Source organism: Tiliqua scincoides, chromosome 3, assembly GCF_035046505.1.
Source record: "Tiliqua scincoides isolate rTilSci1 chromosome 3, rTilSci1.hap2, whole genome shotgun sequence".
NCBI classification, from domain to species: domain Eukaryota; kingdom Metazoa; phylum Chordata; class Lepidosauria; order Squamata; family Scincidae; genus Tiliqua; species Tiliqua scincoides.
The window spans coordinates 214,593,684-214,618,497 of record NC_089823.1 but is presented as its reverse complement, the minus strand read 5'-3'; the positions used below and the strand labels follow the sequence as shown (position 1 = coordinate 214,618,497).

Sequence of the window (24,814 nt, the reverse complement as noted above, 5' to 3'; positions counted from 1 at the left end):
ACAGCATTATCCCCATGCTGCAGATTGGGGGGGGGAGGGTAAAAACTAAGGCTGAGATAAATTAACTAAAGTAACTCCTTTTCTTAAAGATTAATATCCCACCTTTTGAGTGAACACTCTGTAAGGAGATTTACAGCAGATTGATGCAATACAATTTATTCCACTAACTGACAACAACACACACTACAATCTTTTCAAGGACACTAAAGGAATGGCGGTTTTGTTGTTTTTTAAATCCATACAACCTACTCTTACTAACCTTAATATAGACTTGTGGAATTGTTGCCCAATATACCTTCCCCGCCCCCGCCCCCCCCCAAAAGGCATCGGAAGTCATTCTCTCACCTGCAGCATACAACTGAGTCCATACACAAGAGGACGATGTTGTGGGCAGGACAGGAAATCTGAACAGGCTAGCTGTGCAGGGTTCACCACAGGACCAGTTGTAGTAGGGCTTGGAGCGGCTAGAGGAGGATTATTTGGTCCAATAATCATATGAGGAGAGTGTGTAGCTATGAGGTTAGGGCTGTCACACATCAATAAAGAGATTCGCCTGGCACAGAAATAAGCAAGGCGACGTGACAGGTAGGCTGACTGAACAAACTCTTCCGAATACTGAAAAAAAGAATGTTGAAAAATACAATTCATTTTAAATGTAAGCTTCTGACTGGTACATATGAAATTGTTGCACACTGGTCCTCCTAGTTCAGCACTGAATAATACTATCTTCAGGGTCCCAAACAGCAAAACACCTTTCCAAGCCTTGTTATCTGTGACCCATGTACCTGGAGATGCTAGAGAACTGAATCTGGGGTCTTATGCATACACAGCATTGGTTCCATTACTTATGGCTGCATTGATACCAGGGTCGTTGCATCCTGGACAATTGTGTTTTAGTCATCGGCATCCCTAAACATTTGCATCTGGTTACTTTGCATTCCAATATAACTGAGAAACAAACTATAACTGGGTCACAAACCCTATGTTATATATCCTAAGCCTCTTATCTCAGCCCTAGCCCTACCTTTGTGTTTTAAAAATAAAAAACTACATTCAATATAAATATACACATATTGGGACATAAGTGTCCAGGACACAAAAAGAAGGAATGCAGATGTCCAATACTGGGATGCATTTGACTGGGGGGACAGTTGTCCAAGATGTAGTGGTACTGCCAATCTTCATATTAGATGACGTTATTTAAGACAGAAAGACCTACCATAATTTCTCACTGTACTAAACAAAATTGTTCTCATCTTCTAGCTCTTACAATATCTAAATAAAAGTTTAGCAATAAAGACAGCCCACCCATGCTAATATAGAAAATGTAAACCAAATGATCAATAGTATGATTTATCCAGACATGCAATCCCTCCTTGAACAAAAAAAATTTGCAATAATTAAACTTATAGTTCTGTGACACTTACGAAAAAGTTAATATGTTTGAGGTTAGTTTCTAAACAGTAGCAAATTATATCATGTACTGTACTGTACCTGCAACATAAGTGGCAGCAGGAGTTTTAGAAGTTCATCATCGGCTGACCTTATTTTTTCTAAGACATCCAGTATCCACGTTAAATATTCATGTTTTTCAAGCATTCCTTCCTTAAGAAATTTTAGGATAGAAAATATTTTAAAGAATCCCCATAAATTGATTAAAAAAGGAATATAAAAAATTCTACAACTATAAAAATTAATGCCCCACCGGAGTATAGCGGGCTTCTCCCCCCCCCCAAAAAAAGTTTCGCTAATAACATTGGATGTTGTTAAACTGGTACGAAGTTTCTCTCTCAGTCAAGGGGAAAAAATTCACTAAATATATTTGGATCAGAGATTCTCAGCAGATATTTATTCTGGATTACTTTACTGTATACTAATAAATCTACACAATACATATTTTATAGATTTATATAGAAATATACATTATATATATTAGTCCACTTGGTATAATTCCACATTCCTTACAATTTGCATTATGGGAAAACGCATGCAGAAATAATCTGTGGACAGATGCAGTAATTCAGAAATTTCTAAGCAAAAACAACCATCATCAACTACACACAGTAACATTTTTGCTTTTGGGGGCTTGTACACAAATTACATTTTTAAATAGCATTTATTCAAGGTAATTGCCTCTATATTCCAGGATATTTCAGAAAGTAACATCAAAACGGTTGTCCACATTAAGACTGAGATTTGTGTTAAACACTGAAACACTCTTGTAACTGCTAGCTGTTCCTATGCTATTCTAGTAGCAGTCAATCAACAAGTCTCATTTCTGCCAAATTACTACTGGTTCACTAAGCATTAGCAAGAGGTACATTACGTTTCAAAATCATTTGCGAAGCAATAAGCAGGGCTTTGATAATCTGAAGAGCCCATCAAATTCTGAACACAACAATACAAGCAAACAGCTGCATGTTATACTGCTTTATACTGCAGAACTTCATATTAACTCATGTGTTGGAAAAATGTTACCTGGAACATATAAAATGCCAACTTTTCATTATATTCCCATTGCTTCAAGGCTTGTTCCACGTCAGGTGGCACAGCTAAAGAGCTACCACCTTGGTTTGAGGTCATGTGATAAAAATCTGCAATCTTTGCCAGTTGTTCTCGAAGATATCTGGTTGAAATCTGAGTCCATTCTATGAATCAAGACACAAAATTTGATAAGGATTGTCAGGAATTTTTGTTCTCAACTCAAATTTTTAAAAAAAGACCATGAACAATTATCTTTATAATTAGCTCAGTTGTCAAAATACATTTTCAAAGCAAGAAACAGCAGGTGCATGTTTGAGTAGGTTTTAGCCTGTCACTCTTTTTCTTTTATTTATAGCAAGGGTCTCCAAACTCTGGCCCATGGGCCAGATGCGGTCCACAGCAAGCCTCTTTCCAGCCCGCGGCCAACCTCTTATCCCCTGAAAGCCTCTGGCCCACTCAACTGAACATGACCAGAACTGTGCTCTGATTGTGTCTGGAGGGTGTTCTGAGGGCCAGAGAGGTTGAATGAATGAGCCAATTCATTCATTTATTCACTCGTCTAAGTTCTATCTCTAATTTATTTATTTAAATTTTATATTTAAATTTTTTTTCCAGCCCTCGACATCACGACAGATATTTGATGCGGCCCTATGGCCCAAAAGTTTGGCGACCCCTGCTTTATAGCATATTCAAAGTGTTCACACTAGTAGGCTTGCTTAATGAATGCATATTTATCTACAGGTGCCTCCAAGGATCATAGTTATGGTGTTAAGGAATGGGAAGAAGAGAATAATCGATGACCTAAGAATAAAGAGGAACTACTATAACCTGCAGTTACCACTTCCATGTAAAGAATTCACCTACAAAGCAAGAAGAACCCCAGTTTAATTTTGAGATAGTTTTGTACAAAAAAGTGACTATAGAAGTTTATGTCAACATTTCCCTGAGAACCTTTATGCTATACCCTATGTTGCATTATGGTCTACTACTATGTTATGGCCTATGCAATGCTATGTTATGGCCTCTGGCCTTTTATGTTACAGCCTATGGCCTGTTATGGCTGCAACATAACAGGCCATATATCTTAGGTAATCAGTCCTAACAGGCCATAGGCATCAATATAATAGGCCATAACAGGCCACAAGGCATAGGACATTATATAATACACCATAAGTCATAACATAACCTAGGCCAAAGGCCAAAACACTATAGGCCATAACAGCCTATAGATAGTTTTACAGCATAATCGTATGCAAAGTCACTAAGAACGCTCATTATGTTCTGTGGAGCCCAGGAAAGTGTGTATAGGATTGCAGCTATAGCAATAGGTCTAACATCACAGTAGGCCTAACATCACAGTAGGCCTAACATCACAGGCATAGGTTACCATAAGCCATAATAAGCCACAGACCATATGCCATAAGCCCCAACATACATAGGCCTATGTCATAATAGACACCATAGAAAGCTACAGGTCATTACATATCAAGCCACACAAGATCATACATAGACCAATACAAGCCATATGCCATACTGAGACGCCATAAAGAGACACCTGAAGGGCGTCAAAAGCCATATGCCATAAAGAGACGCCTGAGGGGGGACATGATTGAGACATACAAAATTATACAGGGGATGGACAGAGTAGATAGGGAGATGCTCTTTACACTCTCACATAACACCAGAACCAGGGAACATCCACTAAAACTGAGTGTTGGGAGGGTTAGGACAGACAAAAGAAAATATTTCTTTACTCAGCATGTGGTTGGTCTGTGGAACTCTTTGCCACAGGATGTGGTGATGGCGACTGGCCTGGACGCCTTTAAAAGAGGATTGGACAAGTTTCTGGAGGAAAAATCCATTACGGGGTACAAGCCATGATGTGTATGCGCAACCTCCTGATTTTAGAAATGGGTTATGTCAGAATGCCAGATGCAAGGGAGGGCACCAGGATGAGGTCTCTTGTTATCTGGTGTGCTCCCTGTGGCATTTGGTGGGCCGCTGTGAGATACAGGAAGCTGAACTAGATGGGCCTATGGCCTGATCCAGTGGGGCTGTTCTTATGTTCTTATGTACTGTGACAGGTCATTGATCATAACGAGGGCATAACATAGTGGGCATAACGGAAACCTGGTGGAATGCGGAAAATCAGTGGGGTACTGCAATTCCAGGCTATAAACTCTGCAGGAGGGACAGGGAGGGGCATGTTGGAGCTGGGGTGGTTGTTTACTTTAAGGGATAGAATCCAGCAAAGTAGAGATTGAAGGTGGGTCCGACTCCACCGTAGAATCTCTGTGGGTTAAATTACCAGGCCTCAGGAGCGATGCAATACTGGAGGCGTACTATCGTAATCCAGACCAGAAACCGGAAGGAGACCTTGAAATGAGGAAACAGATCAGGGAGGTGACAAGGAGAGACAGGGTTGTAATCATGGGGGACTTCAATTATCCTCACATTGACTGGGTCAATTTGTGTTCTGGTCACGAAAAGGAGACTGGATTTCTTGATATGCTAAATGACTGTGCCTTAGAGTAGCTAGTCATGGAGCCCACCAGAGGACAGGTGACTCTGGATTTAATATTGTGCGGTGCGCAGGACCTGGTTAGAGATGTCTATGTTACGGAGCCACTGGGGAACAGTGATCATGCTGCGATCCCTTTCGACATGCACGTTGGGGGAAGAATACCAGGCAAATCTCTCACAAAAACCCTTGACTTCCAACGGGCGGACTTCCGTCAAATGAGGATACTAGTTAGAAGGAGGTTGAAAGGGAAGGTAAAAAGAGTCCAATCTCTCCAGAGTGCATGGAGGCTGCTTAAAACAACAGTAATAGAGGCCCAGCAGAAATGTATACTGCAAAGGAAGAAGGGTTCAACTAAGTCCAGGAGGGTGCCCAAATGGCTAACCAGACAAGTTAGAGAGGCCATAAAGGGCAAGGAGGCTTCCTTCCATAAATGGAAGTCTTGCCCTAATGAGGAGAATAAAAAGGAACATAAACTGTGGCAAAAGAAATACGGGTGATACGGGAGGCCAAGAGAAACTATCAGGAACACATAGCCGCAACATTAAGGGGAATAATAAAAGCTTCTTCAAATATGTTAGAAGCAGGAAACCCGCCAGAGAAGCAGTTGGCCCTCTGGATGGTGAGGGAGGGAAAGGGGAGATAAAAGGAGACTTGGAGATGGCAGAGAAATTAAATGAGTTCTTTGCGTCTGTCTTCACGGCAGAAGACCTCGGCCAGATACCTGCTGCCCGAACAGCCCCTCCTGACCAAAGAATTAAGTCAGATAGAGGTTAAAAGAGAAGATGCTTCAGACCTCATTGATAAATTAAAGATCAATAAGTCACCGGGCCCTGATGGCATCCACCCAAGAGTTATTAAGGAATTGAAGAATGAAGTTGCTGATCTCTTGACTAAAATATGCAACTTGTCCCTCAAAACGGCCACAGTGCCAGAGGACTGGAGGATAGCAAATGTCACACCAATTTTTAAAAAGGGAAGTAGGGGGACCTAGGAAACTATAGGCCAGTCAGCCTAACATCTATACCAGGTAAGATGGTGGAATGCCTCATTAAAGTTAGAATCTCAAAACACATAGACAAACAAGGCTTGCTGAGAGAGAATCAGCATGGCTTCTGTAAGGGTAATTCTTGCCTCACAAACCTTTTAAAACTCTTTGGAAAGGTCAACAGGCATGAGGATGCAGGAGAACACATGGACATTATGTATCTAGACTTTCAGAAGGCGTTTGACATGGTCCCTCACCAAAGGCTACTGAGAAAACTCCACAATCAGGGAATTAGAGGGCAGGTCCTCTCATGGATTGGGAACTGGTTGAAGACCAGGAAACAGAGAGTGGGTGTCAATGGGCAATTTTCACAATAGAGAGAAGTGAAAAGCGGTGTGCCCCAAGGATCTGTCCTGGGACCGGTGCTCTTCAACCTCTTCATAAATGACCTGGAAACAGGGATGAGCAGTGAGGTGGCAAAGTTTGCAGATGACACCAAACTTTTCCAATTGGTGACCAGAAGTGATTGTGAGGAGCTCTAAAAGGATTTCTTCAAACTGGCAGAATGGGCAGCAAAATGGCAGATGCGCTTCAATGTCAGTAAGTGTAAAGTCATGCACATTGGGACAAAAAATCAAAACTTCACATATAGGCTAATGGGTTCTAAGCTTGTGACAGATCAGGAGAGAGATCTTGGGGTGGTGGTGGACAGGTCGATGAAAGTGTCGACCCAATGTGCGGGCGCAGTGAAGAAGGCCAATTCTATGCTTGGGATCATTAGAAAAGGTATTGAGAACAAAACGGCTAATATTATAATGCTGTTGTATAAATCAATGGTAAGGCCACAATTGGAGTATTGCATCCAGTTCTGGTCGCCACATCTCAAAAAGGATATAGTGGAAATGGAAAGGGTGCAAAAGACAGCAACTAAGATGATTACTGGGTTGGGGCACATTCCTTATGGCGTTTGGGCCTCTTCAGCCTAGAAAAGAGGCGCCTGAGGGGGGACATGATTGAGACATACAAAATTATTCATGGGAAGGATAAAGTGGATAGAAAGATGCTCTTTACATTCTCACATAATACCAGAACCAGGGAACATGAACTAAAATTGAGTGTTGGGCGGGTTAGGACAGACAAAAAAAAATATTTCTTTACTCAGCGTGTGGTTGGTCTGTGGAACTCCTTGCCACAGGATGTGCTGACGGCGTCTGGCTTAGATGCCTTTAAAAGGGGATTGGAAAAGTTTCTGGAGGAAAAATCCATTACTGGTTATAAGCCATGATGTGTATGTGCAACCTCCTGATTTTAGAAATGGGCTACGTCAGATGCAAGGGAGGGCACCAGGATGCAGGTCTCCTGTTATCTGGTGTGCTCCCTGGGGCATTTGGGGGCTGCTGTGAGATACAGGAAGCTGGACTAGATGGGCCTATGGCCTGATCCAACAGGGCTGTTCTTATAATGTACAATCAGCCATAGTCCACAGGCCTCAATATAAGAGATCATAACAGACGAAAAGCAGTAACATCATAAGCTATAACTCAGAGGTTCCAAAATTGGGCGACGCAACAAGTCACCCAGGGTATCACAGGCTGCGGGCCAACCAATCTGCTTGGCAGTATGAGCGCAGCGGACTGTAGAGCGGACACTATGTTCTGTAAACTGAGGGCCACATATGATGCTGCTTGTGCCCATTCGTCCTCTCTGGCCAGTTTAATGTGATTTTTAGGCTCCCTCCCTCCAGGCGCAAACCTGGAAATAAGTGCTGATCATGTTGCACATCATTGGCACTTACTTCCAGGATTGGCAAAGACAGCAGCACAGGAAGAGGGCGTCACAGGCCATAACATCCTACTGGCCACAGCAGCAACATAGAGCATAAGTCATTATACCTTCTGGGCCACAGGCCATTATTATTATTATTTACCTTAAAAACCTTTAAAACCTTAAAAATGCTTCAGCCTTTAAAGCACAACATAAGCCATATCTGACTATAGACCATACAAAGCTATAGGCCATATCAGACAATAGGCCATGACTTCTTCACCAGCGTATCTTTGGAGGTATGGGAACCAAATGATGGGGGTATGGGACTTGATCTCTGAACAATTAAAAAAATTGTTAATTACACAGGCCAACAGACATTTTGCTTCCTTAAATGTTACACCAATTCCTGGGTATATTTGGGGTGCTGATTCCAAAAATGGCATCCGTTTTGCCCTATCACGTCTAGTTTTGGAGACACGGCATAGCCTCTTTAGTGAATGGTTCAAGCAGCTTCCTCATGAAGAAGCCATGGTGTAGGCTTCCTCATGAGGAAGCTGCTTGAACCATTCACTAATGAGGCTATACTATATCTCCAAAACTAGACGTGATAGGGCAAAATGGATGCCATTTTTTGAATCGGCACCCCAAATTCATTTCAAACCACCATAAAGTTTGGGAAAAAATTTTCTGACCCTCAATTTTGTAGGCCTGTGTTATTAACTATCACCATTATCAATACTGATTGAGGTTTTATGTTTCTAGATATCCATATGTAAAGTAAAACCAAACTATTAACATCTTTTGAAGTCATACAGGTACCCAATAGGACTAGTGATTATTATGATTTTGAAAGAATTTTTATTCTTATTAAAATGTATCCCTACATCTCCAGATTGAAAGGCAAACAGTATTTGGAGTCACAGTACAAACTCCATGGATTTCTGGAATGAGAGGAAAACGGTTTTTAGGGTTGCAGTCAAAAAACGTTTGGGAAAAATTGCTATATAGGCCATAACAACCTATAGACCATAACATGCCAGAGGTCACAGGCCCTAGACCTCAACATTATAGACTGTAACACAGGCCATGAGCCGTACTATAATGTGCCATAAAATAACATAGGCCAGAATATAGCACCTAACATGACAGACACCACATCCCACAACATTGCATAGGCCATAACATTACACAGACCAATAGCCGATATGCTGTAAGCCATAAAATTGTCAAGTTTCCAAAATTTCTTGATTAAAATAGCAACTTGTGGTGTTGTGTTTTTATTCCAAGTTCTCATTTTTATTAATTTCAAAACACTTTAATAGTGTACTAGGTAGGTGATAACAGGTTGATACAGCATAGTGTCAACAGATGCAGCCACAGTATTATTTCTAACTGGAAAAGCAACCTATTTTAATTCATGGAAAATATTCTAAACACCAAAATGCAGTGTTTTGTGGTTTTATTCAGATATTTTAACACCAAAAAGGTGGTGTTCTGTGCTTTTTTGCATTTTTAACAAAAGGCACCTCTATTTATGGTCTACGACTCTACGTATATTAATGATCCATTGCATATTGATATAAACTCTATTCTCCTCAGTCATCACTAAGTATTTCTGTCAGAGATCAGTAAAAAAAACAAACCAGGATTTCATTCTTATCTTAACATGCTATGAAGTGGAAATGTTAACCTGGGCCACTACAGGTGCTTCAAAGCATTCACTCTATTTTTCTTTCAATAGTGAAAGCAAACATACCATTTCACACTTCATTTTATTTCACACCAGATAGGCTTTTTTCTCAATGCAATTTATTGCCACTACCTCAGTGCAACAGAGACTCAAAGCTGACAGAATGAATTGTTTTTGTTTATTTGAAGCACAGAACCATAAAGTTTCAAATGCTATGCTTATAACATGCTTTCATTATTCCATGTACTGTATAGGCATGCCCCTGTATCCGTGGGGGTTCCTTTCTGGAACCCCCCAGTAGTTAAACGAAACCATGGATATGAGGGAACCCCCCAAAGGCAAGGGAAGCAGAGCGGAGGGTCTTCTGAGCTTGGCAGAGGTTGTGCGTCCACCCATTTTTTTTGAAAACCAAGTCACTTTTTTTGACTCTCCGAGTCAATCTGAGCCTGACAGACCCTCCAGAGAGGGAGGCCTGGACCCATTCCACAGATAAATGAAATTGCAAATACAGGATCCACAGTTATGGGTACCTACACAAATGATAAAGGATACCAAAACTGCCACTTATTTCAGATAACAAATATATCAGTACTGATATACAAACACTCTGGGGATCCCATATCCGCTGTTCCATTTATCCAGGGATATAGGAGGGCCCCCTCTGCCCATTAATGCTTTTTTAAAGTTTACCGGGGCAAAATTCTTTTCGCTTAATCAGAGTGCTATAAGCGTACAGGGTTATAGAGCCTCCCAGCAGCCAAAATGCTTGGGGAAAAAAAAACTTGAAGGAGGTCAATGGGAAGCAAAGTTAGCATTTCCTGTTGGCCTCCTTTGAGGTTTTTTTTTTTTTTAAGTATTCTGGCTACTGGGAACACTTGAAAAAACTTGAACAAGGTCAACAGGAAGTGTTAACTTTGCATGTGTTCCAGCAGTTCTTTGAATATTTTTAAAGAGAGGCAGTAGACACAGTTATTTATAAAAACAAACATTTTCATCCTTCAGCAAATCGATCCCGCAGAAACAAAAGCAAATTGAAAACCTATATTAAGGTCTCTCTGCATCATCGATTGTGAGCAATCAGTTAATATATTCATTTGTACAGACAGTGATTAGATGCAATAATATATATGTGTAATGTTCATAGAGGCTTATTTCTAGCCTGAATGATTAACTTTTCTATCAAAAGTTATCAAAATATAAAACAAAAAGTCGCAACTATCTGTCCCCCTTTTCAAAGATGTTACAATCTCCATCTTTTCTAGGATTAAGATTTTGGATAGCAAAGGAGGGGGAGAGAATATCTGAAGCACTAGCCACCACAGTATTCAGTTTCCTTATCAAGGAAGCATAAAAAGAAGATAGAAAAGGGAAACACATCAGAGGAGTAACAAAAGCCATCATGGGAGTACAGAAGAATAAGATAGGTTCCTTCAGTTTCAGTTGTATTATTCCTTAGTGAAGGCTAGCTCTCAAGAGAAAGATAATTAAGGCTACTTTCAAGGTATCTTTTTCCTTACGTGCATCTAAATTTGTACAACCACGGTACTAGAGCATAACTGATGATTGAGGCCTTCACAAACATTGACAGTTGGAGTTGTTGCCAACAATTCAGTTTCCTACAAAATAATCAATGTAAAATTATCTGTTAAAAAGAGAAAATATACTATGCTTAAGGCAACAGACTCTTGTCTAAATTCTGCATAGTGCAAGTACAGACCACTCTTTAGGCTGTGACTTTGTAAGATAGGAAGCAAATTAACACACCTTTCCAGATATGGTGGGCATTTAAAATGGGTTTCCTTGGGTCATGCTGTTTTTAAAGCTTTGGTGCTGCAAAAGATTAAAACCTTTTTGGCAGACCAACAAATTGAAAAGAAAATTTGTGGAGGATTTGGATTTTTTTGATGCCATGGGAAGTTTTTTTTGAACAGCAAAGACGTGTTTCTCCTTTCTGCTTTGTAAGTTATACGAGCGAAAAATACTACAATACAAAACTACCAAAATATTTCCAATATTTTTACCAAGATTTGGATCAGCAGCCTGGCGCTTCTTGATTTTAGCTTCAGAAATAGCAGAAAAGTAGGCACATGTCATCTTGATCAGCCATGCTGCTCGCAACAATGGCACAGAATACTTTGCTAAATAAGCAAACACATCTTCCTTTTTACTAAGAATAGGAACCTAGGTTGAAGAAGAAAAAGGAATTAACACATAAAAAAACATAAATTAACACAACTTTCTTTGACCCCACTTGTCACATTATAATGGGGTTTTACCATACTGCCTATTATAAGATTGCCTTGCCTCTTCATAAAATTTGAATACTATTGTTCCCTACTTGCAACTTAAAGAGCATATCAGAGACATGGATGTGGGGGTCTCACCATGTCAAAGTGAGGCCTGACCTCTTAAACGTTTTTTAATAAGTGCTAAGAAGAAGAGGACCTAGCAGGACATCAAGGGCTTGATGATGTTAAATAAGTGTGCAAAAAGGGATGAACACAGTAGTTAGCATTTAAACACCAATGGGAGGGTTCACAGGAAAAATTCTCAAAAAAAACCCACACCAATTCCTGGTGTATACAAGGCACCACTTTAACACAGTAATTGGATATGAACCTCACATAATCCAATATATTATCCTCTTTTTGATGCAAAGTTTTCTTGGTGCTCCAACACACTCAAGTTGCTTCTGGTACATGCAAGTGTTTTTCATTCGCTGCAGTGTTGAGAAATGCTCTGTTGATACAGCATACCACATGCATTTCACTGTCAGAAGCAGTTCACTTCTCCTAATTATTTTGTTGCTGGATTTTATTTTCGGTTTGGGTTGGGGATTTTTTTTTGTAGATTGTACACAAAATTGCAATATGGGCCGCATTATTGCAAATGGCCACAAACTCCAAAACCACTGAATGCAGCATCCACCCCCTCCCCAATCTTCAAAATATTGGTTTGTACCTTTTTTGCTAGAATAGTTAGTGGTTTATTTCCTGCCAAATCTGCAAACCAATTGTGAATTGCACTCTGAGAACGAGCAGTAACTAGCCAGTAATTGTCTTTGGCATTTACTTGTGGTTTCTTCTTTCCTGTGTCCTGGAAGGTATTAAGTTTTAACTTCTCTGCTAATATGCTGCTAAAATAAGCGCCAATCTGATAGGGGGAAAAAATGGAAAGACACAATAAGCATCCACTGTATACCTCATTTGAAGAAATCTAGTCATCAATGCAGTTTAAGTTATCAGTTTAAATAAGATCATATGCTGGTGTGGTACTCAGAGATGTCCTGAGGCAAAGAGCTAAAGTAGTCCCCTATTATCTTTTAGATATAGGATTTCTGGGTCTATAAAAGGAGTGAATTAATTAACGTATAAAATGCCTGTCAAGTTAAGCAAGGAAAAATATACACATGGTACCATATTAGATGCACAGGACAGCATTCAAGTTTTCCTGTGGGACTGATATTTCCAGTTTAGGCTCACATCCAGGAAAAGATTTAAAGCAACTTCAAAACACATGACAACTAGCTTCACTCAAATGCCTTACATGATATACTTAAATCCTCTCCTGAATCAGAATCATACAATTATTCAGAGCACACTAAGCAATGAAATGAAGTTCCATACTTGTGGATCTTCAAATCAACAGCTATTACAGTATTAGCTACCCAAAATAAATAGACTGAATTGTCACGTATTTACATTAGAATTTGTAAGTTTTGAAGTGTACACACAACTTCTAACTTGACACCAACATCTACCAAACTCAAAGTAAACATTGTGAAGCATATCATATGAAAGCAGCATCTCTAAAATTAAGTGCGCTTGCAGCATATGTCAACTCAGTGCTTACCTTTGAAGGGTTAATGACAATATTTCTAGCAGACCCATGTTCATCTCCAGAGAAGGCTGGCTGATTACTGAAACCCTGCTTTACATTCACAGCAGTAAGTTCATCCTACAAAGAGAGGATTTTGTTAAGTTACTTTGGCTGCAGTCTGAAGTTTTAATTATGTTGCTCCAAATCTCTTCAAAGGAACTAAAACACACAGTGTACTGTGTACGCTACACAGTGTCATGCTAAAATAATAATGCTTTCCCTATGTATCATTGCATTCCAAGTTTATTTATTTTGGGCAGAGGTGATTTCAGGGATTGACTGGGTCAGGCACTGGCCAAGTACACACAGCAATCAGGGGACACATCTGTCCAGCCCAACCCCTGAAACCACTGCTACCAATACTGAGGAATCACCCAAGGCACCATCAGACTTTGCCTGAGAGTCCTCAGCAAGCTGACAGTGGAATTTATTTTGGAACATAATGTAACAAAATGGTGCTCCCATCTTATTTGTAAGAAGTTGCTTATCAGAGATAGTCTAAATACATACAGTTGGGCCCACTTTATCTGTGGATTCAGGACCCACGCATTAAACCCACCACGGGTCCCAAACCCACAGCCAAGGACCCGGATGCTATTGGAAGCCTTTCCGAGGCTTGCAGAGGTCACACACATCCTCTGCAGGCCTCAAAACACCCTCCAGACATGACTGGAACACAGCTCCAGACACGTCATGCGGTCTGGGTGGCCCTGACCAGTGGATTTCTGCAACCATGGGTTTCTACATCCATGGGGTTCCCGGAACGGAACCCCCACAGATGCCGAGGCACCACCTTGTATTTTTAAACAAAAACAACTTTGAAAAAACTACCATCAATCTCCGACAATTATACAAGACATACTAGAGAATCTAGGTACTGATACAACTTTGAGGATGATATGGACTCTTAAATAGTGCTTCCTAAATTAAAGGGAGATTCAAGTTGCGGGTCTGTCTCGTGTGTGCGCGCGTGTGCGCGCGTGTGCGCGCGTGTGCGTGTGCGTGTGTAATCAGAAACAGCTCTACTTAGAATCAATCTAGACATGGTCCCTCCTATGTACCATGTACCTAATAAGGCCCTAACAGCACTCCACTCAGCAGCAGCAGCAACATTTAGAAAGCATCTTACCCTAGGTACCAGACTAGCTACCCTCTGGATAATTTATTGCTGGTATACAGTCATCGAGTCTAGGAGGTATTGTGCAAGGAGCAGTTTATGCCACAAGAAGCTAAGTGTCATCTCATCTCTGCTAAGAAAGGCAGAGGCACACTGACCTGCAGTTTTTTTTTTCTTTATGCAACCCTAAAATCTCTTACAACAACATTTGCAGGTGCATGGGATCAAGAGAAATGTTTCAACTTGCCTCAGAAAATTTCATAAGGAACAGGACAACCCCACCTTAATCTCAACCCTCTCTCTGAAAAAGTCCTTGCACTGCTAACTGTACAGCTGGGTATGGAATCTAACTGCAAGAACCAGAACTATATACAAAAAGGATTTGTCACACGTGGTCAACTTAACAGGCATCCTTGGAATATTAAGATGTTTCTCTTACACAATGAATGTTCAACATTTGAAAAAATGAGTTATCTTTCCTCCACTAAACAAAGTAGTAAGCTCCCCCACCCCACACATACACACACACAGCATGACTTGGGAGTCCAATTCTATTCAACTTACAACGCAGATCAGCTGTGTTAATGGGGCATGCACTGCATTGCATCCTGCAGTGAGTGGGCAGTAAGGGAACATTTGGCTGCACTGGCATTGGAAAGTTGGCTAGGATTGGGTCCTTAAATGCTAAAAGCAAACAAACACCTTACAATGAAAAGAGAAATCAACTGTCAGCAAGGAATTACATCAAGATTCAGTTAAGTGAAGCATAAAGGCTGAGCATGCTATCATTTGGCTTCACTTGACTTCCAAGGTATCTCCTACTAAACAAACACAGAGTGACTGAACAGTGTTGTCACTTCCACAGTGATGCACTCCAGGTGCACTGGATTTCACAGACCTCCTGCAGGGTCATTGAGTTTTCCCCAGTTGACATTATGAAAGCTAAACACAGCCTAGTCAAGTTTAAGAATACTTTGGGAGTTTGTAATTTTCATATTCAGACATGTGGCTATGAATATACATGTATAGAACATATACATTATTATATAATTTAAGAACTATTTTTCTTTTAAAAAATAGAGGCGGCAATCTTTTCTAGCTCCAAGCTCACTTTTCAAAATTCTAGCTAGCAAACTAGACTCTTTAAAAAAAGCTCTCTAGCACTTCTAGCACACTAGAAGCTTAAAAAAAAAGAACACAGCCTCTGAAACACTGAGAATGAGAGTGAGAGAAAGAGAAGCAACTCTTCCACCTGCCTCCCCAGAGCTTGTGGATGCAGGCATCCTATTTTTTGATTGGCTAGCCAGCCACCCTTTAAAAAAAAAATTGGAAGATACCCCTGATTACATTCTAACTTGCTGGGGGCAAGTCCTACTACTGCCTCCCCAGAGTCTGATGACACAAGCACTGACTTTTTAATTATTGAGAAAACGGAGGTAACTTTCCCTGGTGGCTTTAACTGCACAGGCATCCCCACCTGTTTTGTCCTTTGCAAGCCACCATAGCAATTGAGCCAATTGGCAGTTCTCATTGTTTTATCTGTGTTTGTGAGTGTGTTGCTTTAAATGGATGGAGCAGAAAGAAGCAGTTTGGGAAAGGCAAAATGCACATTTTAAAAAACTTTGGGGGTCCTTTACTTTGTTTTTTACTTGCTGGGTTAAGTGAGGCTCTGCCTACCATGACTGCACGTCACTGATAATTAAGGACCCTAGCCAGCTCACTAACTGGTTCTTTTATAATTGTGGATATTCACTTATTACTGATTTACTGCATCAGATAGGAGATAACAGAGCAGAAGAACTCTAATACCCAAGGAGTAGCTCTATACTGAGCATGTTTTCTGCAGAGAATGAGCTCATGCTTCACAACATCAGCCTGCTCAGCTAAAATCCCAATTTCTTGAAATTAGTGTTGTACTTATCACTATCCACAATGTAGCACGGTTAACTCTTAGAAGAGGTTTCAGCTGCTAGAATGTTATTTTGACTAGTTTGAGCATACAACCGCTATGATTAACATAGCCATGTAGTATGCCAACCGTGTAACGAGCCGATTCAGTTCCAGCTGTTAAGTGAAGTTGCGTTTGGTAAGTGGGGGACATTTAAAGCACATCATAATGCTGATGTGAAAGTGTGAGAACTTGATTAATGTTGCAGGCATAACCTATTCTTAAGACTAAGTCGTTCATTATTACATAGTAGCGAGAAATTTAATATGCTAAGACCAGTAACACTTACATTAAAATCCATTCCCTTGCTTGCTCACACACTATAGATTCTCAGGCTGCCCGACTCCCCCTCCGCCATTATTTACACCCCTGGAAGCTGATGCATTCCACTCTGTCCGGGATCCTGCAGATCCAATCACCACATATATAGCCTATCTACAAGAGAACTTTTAAAACTCCTAGTCTTAAATAAAGAAATGCTTTGAATTTATAAACATGAGAGTGTGCGAAGTGCTACATGTGTATTATGAAATGCTCCATCCAACAACCCAAAGGTGACTCATTCATGAGGCCAACTGAGGTAGTTGCCTCAGGCAGCAAACTACAAGGAGGGCACCCACTTCTGCCCACCCCTTTGCTTCCCACTCCCTGAATTAGAAAAGGAAGAGGGGGACAAAGTGGAAGAGGAAACAAGAAACAGAGAGAGCACTGCTCTTGCCCACCGCTAGCTTCAGGTTTCTTCCACTCCACCCTCCTCTTCCTTTCCGAATCCAGGGACTAGGAGGCTAGCTTATGACCAAGTAATAGGGGACATTCCACCTCAGGCAGGGAGAAGACTTGGTCCAGCTCTGAAACAACCCTCATAAAATAAAGTATTATCTCCGCACTGCAGCTGGCAAGCTGAGAATGAGAGGGAGTGATTTGATCTAAGCTTTAAGGCACTAAGTTCACAGCCATGATGAAATTCAAACTGGGTAAGTCAAGATTCACAGCTCAGTCTCTTGGTCAATCAGATATGCCAGCTTCAGATCAAAGGTTGGAAACATCTTCTAGTTAGAAAGATGCCCACTCCAAAAACTGTCTGAACACTTCAACACAGAGGAGAGATGGCACCATGTGAGTGTTGCACTCTCCATCACCCACCTTCATAGCCTACTACTGGGAATAGCAGCCTTAAAGCAATCAGTGTCTATCCTGCCTGATACTTTCCAACCCTTGATAAACCCAAGATAGGTAAAGAGTAAAAAAAGGAGGGGAAAGCACCATCTTTTTTATGAGCTTCCTATTTTATAAAATATGGGCTCATGATAAATGTGAATTGTACCAGTGAATGTACCACTACTAGTAGAAAGAAGTTGTAGCCCAGTAATAGAGTTCATGCTTTGCATGTACAAGGTTCGTGTGCAGGTTCGGTCTCTGACATCTCCAATACAGGTCAGAGACCGAACAGGTCTGTCAACACAAACTTTAAAGTCAATGCCAGTCAGAGAAAATTATATACAGTATATAATTTATATAAGCTAATTCTGAATCTGCAACCCAATTTGCTCAGGTATCATTCCTGTTCAGATTCAGCAAACATGCTCAAGAAATAGCTCACATACAATTCTGGTTCAGAAAGAAAATACAGTTTCTGTCCAGTCTTTGATTCAACTTGACGTCCTCTTAAATCACAGTTCAAACCATTAAATATTCAAATCATTACAAAATAATAACTGAGAGCTGCTATTTCTGCATATTAATAGATCTCGGCTGCATGTTTTGAACAAGAACAAAGATAGTTAAGAAGTTTACTGTTCTCATTCTGGTTGCTACTGTTCAGATGAATGCATCTTTGAAAATTATAGTCCTAACTAAAAATATACCCCATCCCAGAACAAGTGGTGCTGCATACAACAATCAGAAGAAAGTGTATATTAATTTGTTTTCATTTGATCAAGCATGACTATGATGGGGGGGGGGGAATAGACATGCTTGTTCTGTATATTAGAGCTGGCATCCCATTTGACCACAGTGCAGTCATTGTCTGTATCCAAAGCCATTATTTGTATGGGAAAGTGCAAGAGTTAAGAGTTTTCAATTTGCTGGTCTGGACTATTTGTTTGTTTGTGTTGTTTGTATGTGTTGCATTTGGATTTCAAATCTGCTGTTCATTCAGACATGCCCAGACTTACACGCAAATTAACTTTTACTGAAGGCAGTTCAATCCACCGTTAATCCCCTGTACGGTGATTGATGCAGAAGTGCTAGTGTGGTGTACTAGAATTATGAAAGAGGGAAAAAACTGCTCTTTTCTCAAACCATGCATAATTTTATAAACCTTAATCAGGCTCTCCCCTAGTCATCTTCTATTCTGCATAAGACCCCAAGTGCTTTAGCCTTTTCTTGCAGGGAAGATGCTCCGATAAGTTTACTTGCCCCGTATTCAACTCTATGATATCCTTTATGAGATGGGACAACCAGAAAAGTATACAGCATTACACAGCATTCCAAACGCAGTCATACCATAGATTTGCACAAGAACATTACAATACTGTCAATTTTACTTTCAATTCCTTTCCTAACCACCCTTAGTGTGGAATCTGCCTTTTTTTCACAAGGGCTGCAAACTAAGTTAGTATTTGCATTGAACTGTATTTGCATGCACACTCCAAGATCTCTTTCTTAGCCATGAGAATTCAAATCTGAAGTGTCTAGTCACTTGTCACACTCACCACATAGAACTACTTCCCCATGACAAACAATCCCACCTCTAGCTAGGACATTTTATACAATTACTGTGCACAATATCACCATTGCTCTGGAAGTCTGAACACCCTCACACAATGGTCCTTTTAGCTGGACAGGAGACACAGACTCTCAGTCACAACAACATGACAATGATCTGCACGGCAAACTGCAATACAGCTCTGGAAATTCACAGGGTCTTATCCCAGAAAGTCACCAAAGCCAATGAAACAATTAAAACTAGTTCAGTAAGGTTTGCCTGAGAACTCGACACCCGTGACAAGTCCTACAATTAAGGAAAAAATTTTGTAACTGGAGTGTCCAAGCAGTTTTCTCAATATGAACAAAAACATTTGAAATCTTGCATACAGCTAGATATATCAGCAGAAGTTGGTCACTCTGAAAATGTTATCTTCAATCTATAGCAGCAATTTTCAACCAGTCTTCTGTGGCAGCCTGTGTGCCGCAAATGGTCTGTAGGGGTGCTGCAGGAGTTTGGGGGAAGGTAATTTATTAGAATAGCCATTGGGGAGTGTTAGCCACCCACTGGCAGCATGATGTGCCTTGTCAATTGCCAAAAAACTGATGGTGCGCCTTGACAATTTTAGTGCCTTGTCAGTGTGCCATGAGATGGAAAAGGTTGAAAATCGCTGACCTACAGGAAGCAAAAATTGAAGGAACACAACTACAGGAAATCACAATTAGTTTTGAAACATCAGTAGAGAGGGATCCCAAGAAAAGGTATCATTACAAGAACAATCAAATTTTGATAATCAAAACAAGGGATAGGGTGCCAGAGCCTGGATGGTGAAAGTAGCAGTACAAGAGCACCAAATGTAGACCTGAGATTTGATGTCTGCATTTTAACACCAGTTGCATCCTCACACTGATGGCAATGTCTTTATGCTTAAGCCTATGTACTGCTATACCAGCATAGTGACTCTCAGGGTGTTCATAACATGCCAATAAAACAGCAGCACAACAGACTGATCTGCTTATGATTTATTATCATACAAATGTACAGTAGTCATCTATTCTGTAAAGTGAACAGTATAATGATTAGCAATACTTCCAAATAAAGTGAGATAGTTTAAGTTATTAAAATCTGGAAAATATGCTCAACTGTTCCTTTCTTAGCTTTCCATATGGTTTCTTTTAATAATAGAAACTTTCTGAAATGAATATCTGATTATGCAATGCATAAAAAAGAATCTTCCCAACCTGCTTAAATATATTCCAGAAACGAAGATGAAATTTGGTCCAATATCCTACCACACATTATAATTAATATTAGTTGATCTTAAGAAAAAAAAACATCCAAATTTTCCTCATAATTCCTACTGATCTAATATGTTAGTTACCAACAAGAATCAACACTCAACAAGTTTATACTTATTACAGTAGATGCCATAAACAAATGCACTGAAAACTTTTATCTGATCAAAAGCATTACTAGGAGAAGGAACTATTCATTGTTAACGTTTAGTAAGCTTTCCTTTCCAATGCACAAATTATCTGCAAAACCCAATAACAATTTGAACAAGGCCACAGTAAAAACAGAAAGACAACTATCTGGGGGCCTATTCTTAAAGGCCCCACATGGGAAACTGCTAGATGCAGTTCCGTATAATGGTGGCTCCATGGGAGCCATAACATTTGCGCATTACTCTCCTCACATGAATTGGTCCAGCTCCTCGGAGAGATTCCACCCAAGCACTACCCACTTCTATCAGGTGCTACAGTGGAGGCTGTGTCTGGGATTGGGCCTTCCCATGTGGCAAGCAGTTTGAAAACATGACAGCCTGGGACAGCTGGCACACACACAAAAGCCACAATACGTGGGAAGTGGCCCTTAAGAAACAGTTTACACTGTAAGTAGCATGCGATGATAACCTTTGGAGAAAAGGGATTAGTTACAGACAGGTAGCAGGTGAGTTAGGGAAACAAATCCCTTGACAAATTGTAGGCAAACATTATAATAAGCTATCACCACCACCCCCCATCTCCCCTTTAATTGCAGAGTAACATACCTAGATAATGTCACGGTTGCTACTCAGCACCACTAGTTGGTGGAACCAATACCAGAAGCAGGTGCTTTGATACCACCTGATTTGATTTGTCCAAAAGAAATGGATAGAGAGACACTCTTTTCCCTCTCACATAACACCAGAACCAGAAGACTTCTACTAAAATTAAGTGTTGGGAGAGTTTGGACAGCCAAAAGAAAATATTTCTTTACCCAGCATGTAATTCGTCTGTGGAACTCCTTGACACAAGAAGTTATGATAGCATCTCGCCTAGATGCCTTTAGGAGGGGATTAGACAACTTTCTGGAGGAAAAGTCCATCAGAGGTTACAAGCCGTGATGGGTACGTGCAGCCTCCTGATTTTAGAAGTGGGCTGCCACAGAATGTCAGGTGCAGGGGACAGCACCAGGATGCAGGTTGTGTCTTGCTGTCTTGTGCGTGCCCTGAAGCATTTGGTGGACCACTCTGAGATACAGGAAGCTGGATTAGATGGCCTTTGGCCTGATCCAGTGGGGCTCTTCTTATGTTCTTAGAGCTCAATCCTATCCAATTTTCCATTGCCGGTGGGGCCATGCCAATGCATCCTGGGGTGGGGAGGCAGTCACAGAAGCCTCCTCCCTTACCCTGGGGCTGCACCCGTGCTGAAAAGTTGGACAGGATTGGGCCCTCAAGTGCTGGCAGATGCTCATTTTCTTGACCAGCTTTCAAGTCACTAGTCCATTTGGCGCGACAAGTTGCCAGCAGGCAGGCAGGCCTTCCATCAGTGCTGGTGGGAACTGGTCCTCCCCTTCCCTCCTGTCTTAACAAGTGTGTGACCCCCAGCAGCGAGTGGGGCAAGGGGGGGAGGGAAGAGGTGCCGAGAAATCCGCTTCCACCCGTGGGGGAGGGGTGTCCTCCTCGCCTGCTTCCTTCGCACAGGTCTCCCAGCGCCAGCCTCGCGCCTCCTCCTGCATCCCTGGCTGCCCCGCTTGGGTGCCTAGACCAGGGGGTGGGAGAGGCAGCGCGAGGAGAGGCGCCCTTCCCCGCTGCAAGCCCACCTCCGTCAAAAGTTTGGGGGGGGGCACTGGGGAGACCCTGAGGGAAGAAGGGCGAGGGGGCGCAGAGCCGCCAGCAGCAGCAGCAGCAGCCTGGAGCGCGCCAGGCCCAGACAGACGGCGCGACCTTCTGTGGGCAGCCCTGGCGCTGCAGCCGCTGACCCAGCCCCGGCTCTGCCAGGCGCCTCCGCCGCCCTCAGCCCACCTAAGCAGGCAGGCCTCCCCTCCCCCCTTCCAGGTGGCTGCCGGGCAAACTTCTGCCCCCCTGCCGGCCAGGTGCGCGCCAGGGACGCGCCCGCGCTGCGCCTCACCTCCTTCTGCTTGGGGTCCTGCGGGTACACGTCGGGCGGCCCCAAACGGGAGCGCTTGAGAGGTCTCTGCTCATAGCTGAGGAGCCCGAAGGCGGCCATGATCTCTCATGGTAGCCGGCGAAATGAATGAGTTGGAGATGGAGCAGCCTCTGAGCACCAGGGAGCAGCACTCGGCTGGCTGGCAGGCAGGCTCCCCCTCTGGGTCTGGCTCTTTTCCTACAGGGAAGACGGGGGGGGGGGGGCTGGGATGCTGCGCAAATGGAACCCACCCACAGGGGCTCAGGCCACCCTCCAAAGGCTGGGGAGGGGGCAGATCCAGGCAAGAGGAGAGGCTCTTCTCAGTGAGTGCCCAGGGAGGACAGCCCAGCCCAGCCCCTGAGAACATCATGCTATTCCTGCACTGCAAGCTTCAAGGCACAAGCCTAACCAGGTCTACTCAGAAGTAAGCCCTGTTTTGTTCAATGGGGCTTACTCTTAGGCAAGTGTAGTTAGGACTGCAGCCTCAGTGCCCGATCCTATCCAGTTTTCCAGTGCCTGTGCAGCTGTGCCAATGGGGCATGCACTGCATCTTGTGGTGGGGCAGCAGTCACAGAGTCTCCCTTAAAGTATGGGAACATTTGTTCCCTCACCCTGGGGCTGGAAAATTGGATAGGATTGGGCCCTCAGTCTCTCAGCTCAGGGCAGTTTCACTGGAGGATTCTTTTTTTTCCTGTTAGGGAGGTCTCTCTCCATTTTTAAACACACACACACACCATAGAGGATTTTAATGCATCCTTGCACAACAAAATGCTTTCATGTTCCCCCACACTCACCATCATGTGATCAGAAGTAACTCCCCAAGGGTATGCCCTTCATCACCAAATGTGTGGCCTAGGATCCCCACATCCTATATAAACATGCACTGAAATGTTATGAATATCCACCCAATTTTGAAGGCATGATACACCCACTATATATTGCTATAGATAGTAAACATAGCCAGGAGTAACAAAGTACATTTTAGGAATCCCATCACCTTATTCTTTCTAAAATAAAAGTTGTAGCACAGGTATACATTGAAATCTCCTTATTAAAATCCATTTCTGCCCAGCCCACAGGTGTACACATTCGATCCTTGTTGCATTTATGCAGTGTTGGGCAGAAATGGCTTAAGTTAGCCAGGAGTAATAAACTTCTCCAGTACATTTTCAAATTCCTGTTGCCTTTCTAAAATAAGAATTGTAGCACAGTTATACATTGCAATATAACATTGCATTGAAGAGTAATCCACATCAGTTGTTGAGTTTAAGGCTGCAATCTTATAAATACTCACCTGGGAGAAAATCCCATTAAACTCACTGTAGCTTACATCTGAGTAGACCTAGATAGAATTTCACTGCCACTTTCTTTACTGGAGGAAATTGCTTGCTTAAAGAATATTTACAGCCCACCCAAACTTGGCAATACCAAAAGCTACTATCACCACCTGATAACACCATTTAACATTGTGGAACTTTTGAACAAACATAATAACCTTACAAGTTAAATGAGGCTTGCTGTAAAGTAAATACTGTATTTATTTATTTATTTTATATGCTGTAAAGTAAATACAAACTAAATACTCTGTATGTATAGAAGTGCAGGCTCTAAATATATAATCCAAAACCTGACCATGTAGTCCCTTCTCTTCCAAAACAGAAATGAACAATAACGTTCTCCAAAACAGTAGAGAGAAAGGGAGATCTGACATATAGCCCATTAGATTATCCCACCAAGATGGGTGACATGGAATATTCAGACAGCCCTAACTCCCACCTGTTTTTGATTTGAACACCTGGCTTGGGGTCAACTGAGAAGTAAATTATGCAACTAACCTAGTATTACTTTGCAATGACAACCCCTAAAGAACTTCATGGAAAAATTAACCTGGATTTAGGAAGCTTCACTTCTTCAGTATAAAGAGAAAAGTATCAAAGTTCTGCTAAGAGAATTTGTAAGTGCCATGCCTCTACATTTGTAACTGGCTGTCCATTAAAGGCTTCATGAAAAAGACCCAGTCTTTAAAGTACACATTTTAGAGTAACTTAAGCCATTTCTGCCCAACATTGCATAAATGCAACAGGGATCAAATGTGTACACCTGTAGGCTGGGCAGAAATGGGTTTTAATAGGGAGATTTCAATGTATACCTGTGCTACAACTCTTATTTTAGAAAGAATAAGGTGATGGGATTCCTAAAATATACTGGAGAATTTTATTACTCCTGGCTACTTATAGAAATATTTAGTAGGTGGATCATACATACAGTGTCTGAGGTTAATGAAAGTACCAGTGATTTGAGCA

General features: G+C 41.7%; 1 protein-coding gene across 1 annotated transcript in view; it reads right to left on the bottom strand.

Annotated features, from left to right (window-relative positions):
• The window catches only part of MED12L (mediator complex subunit 12L), a 208,277-nt gene extending 185,685 nt beyond the window's left edge, over positions 1-22,592 (bottom strand). The window contains exons 1-7 of the mRNA XM_066622573.1: positions 22,494-22,592; positions 13,303-13,407; positions 12,412-12,603; positions 11,472-11,631; positions 2,479-2,648; positions 1,495-1,605; positions 346-615 (exon numbers count right to left, since the gene is read on the bottom strand). Of these exons, the coding sequence (XP_066478670.1) occupies positions 346-615; positions 1,495-1,605; positions 2,479-2,648; positions 11,472-11,631; positions 12,412-12,603; positions 13,303-13,407; positions 22,494-22,592 (1,107 nt within the window). The remainder of the gene's footprint in view (positions 1-345; positions 616-1,494; positions 1,606-2,478; positions 2,649-11,471; positions 11,632-12,411; positions 12,604-13,302; positions 13,408-22,493) is intronic.
• Between the last annotated feature and the right edge of the window lie 2,222 nt (positions 22,593-24,814).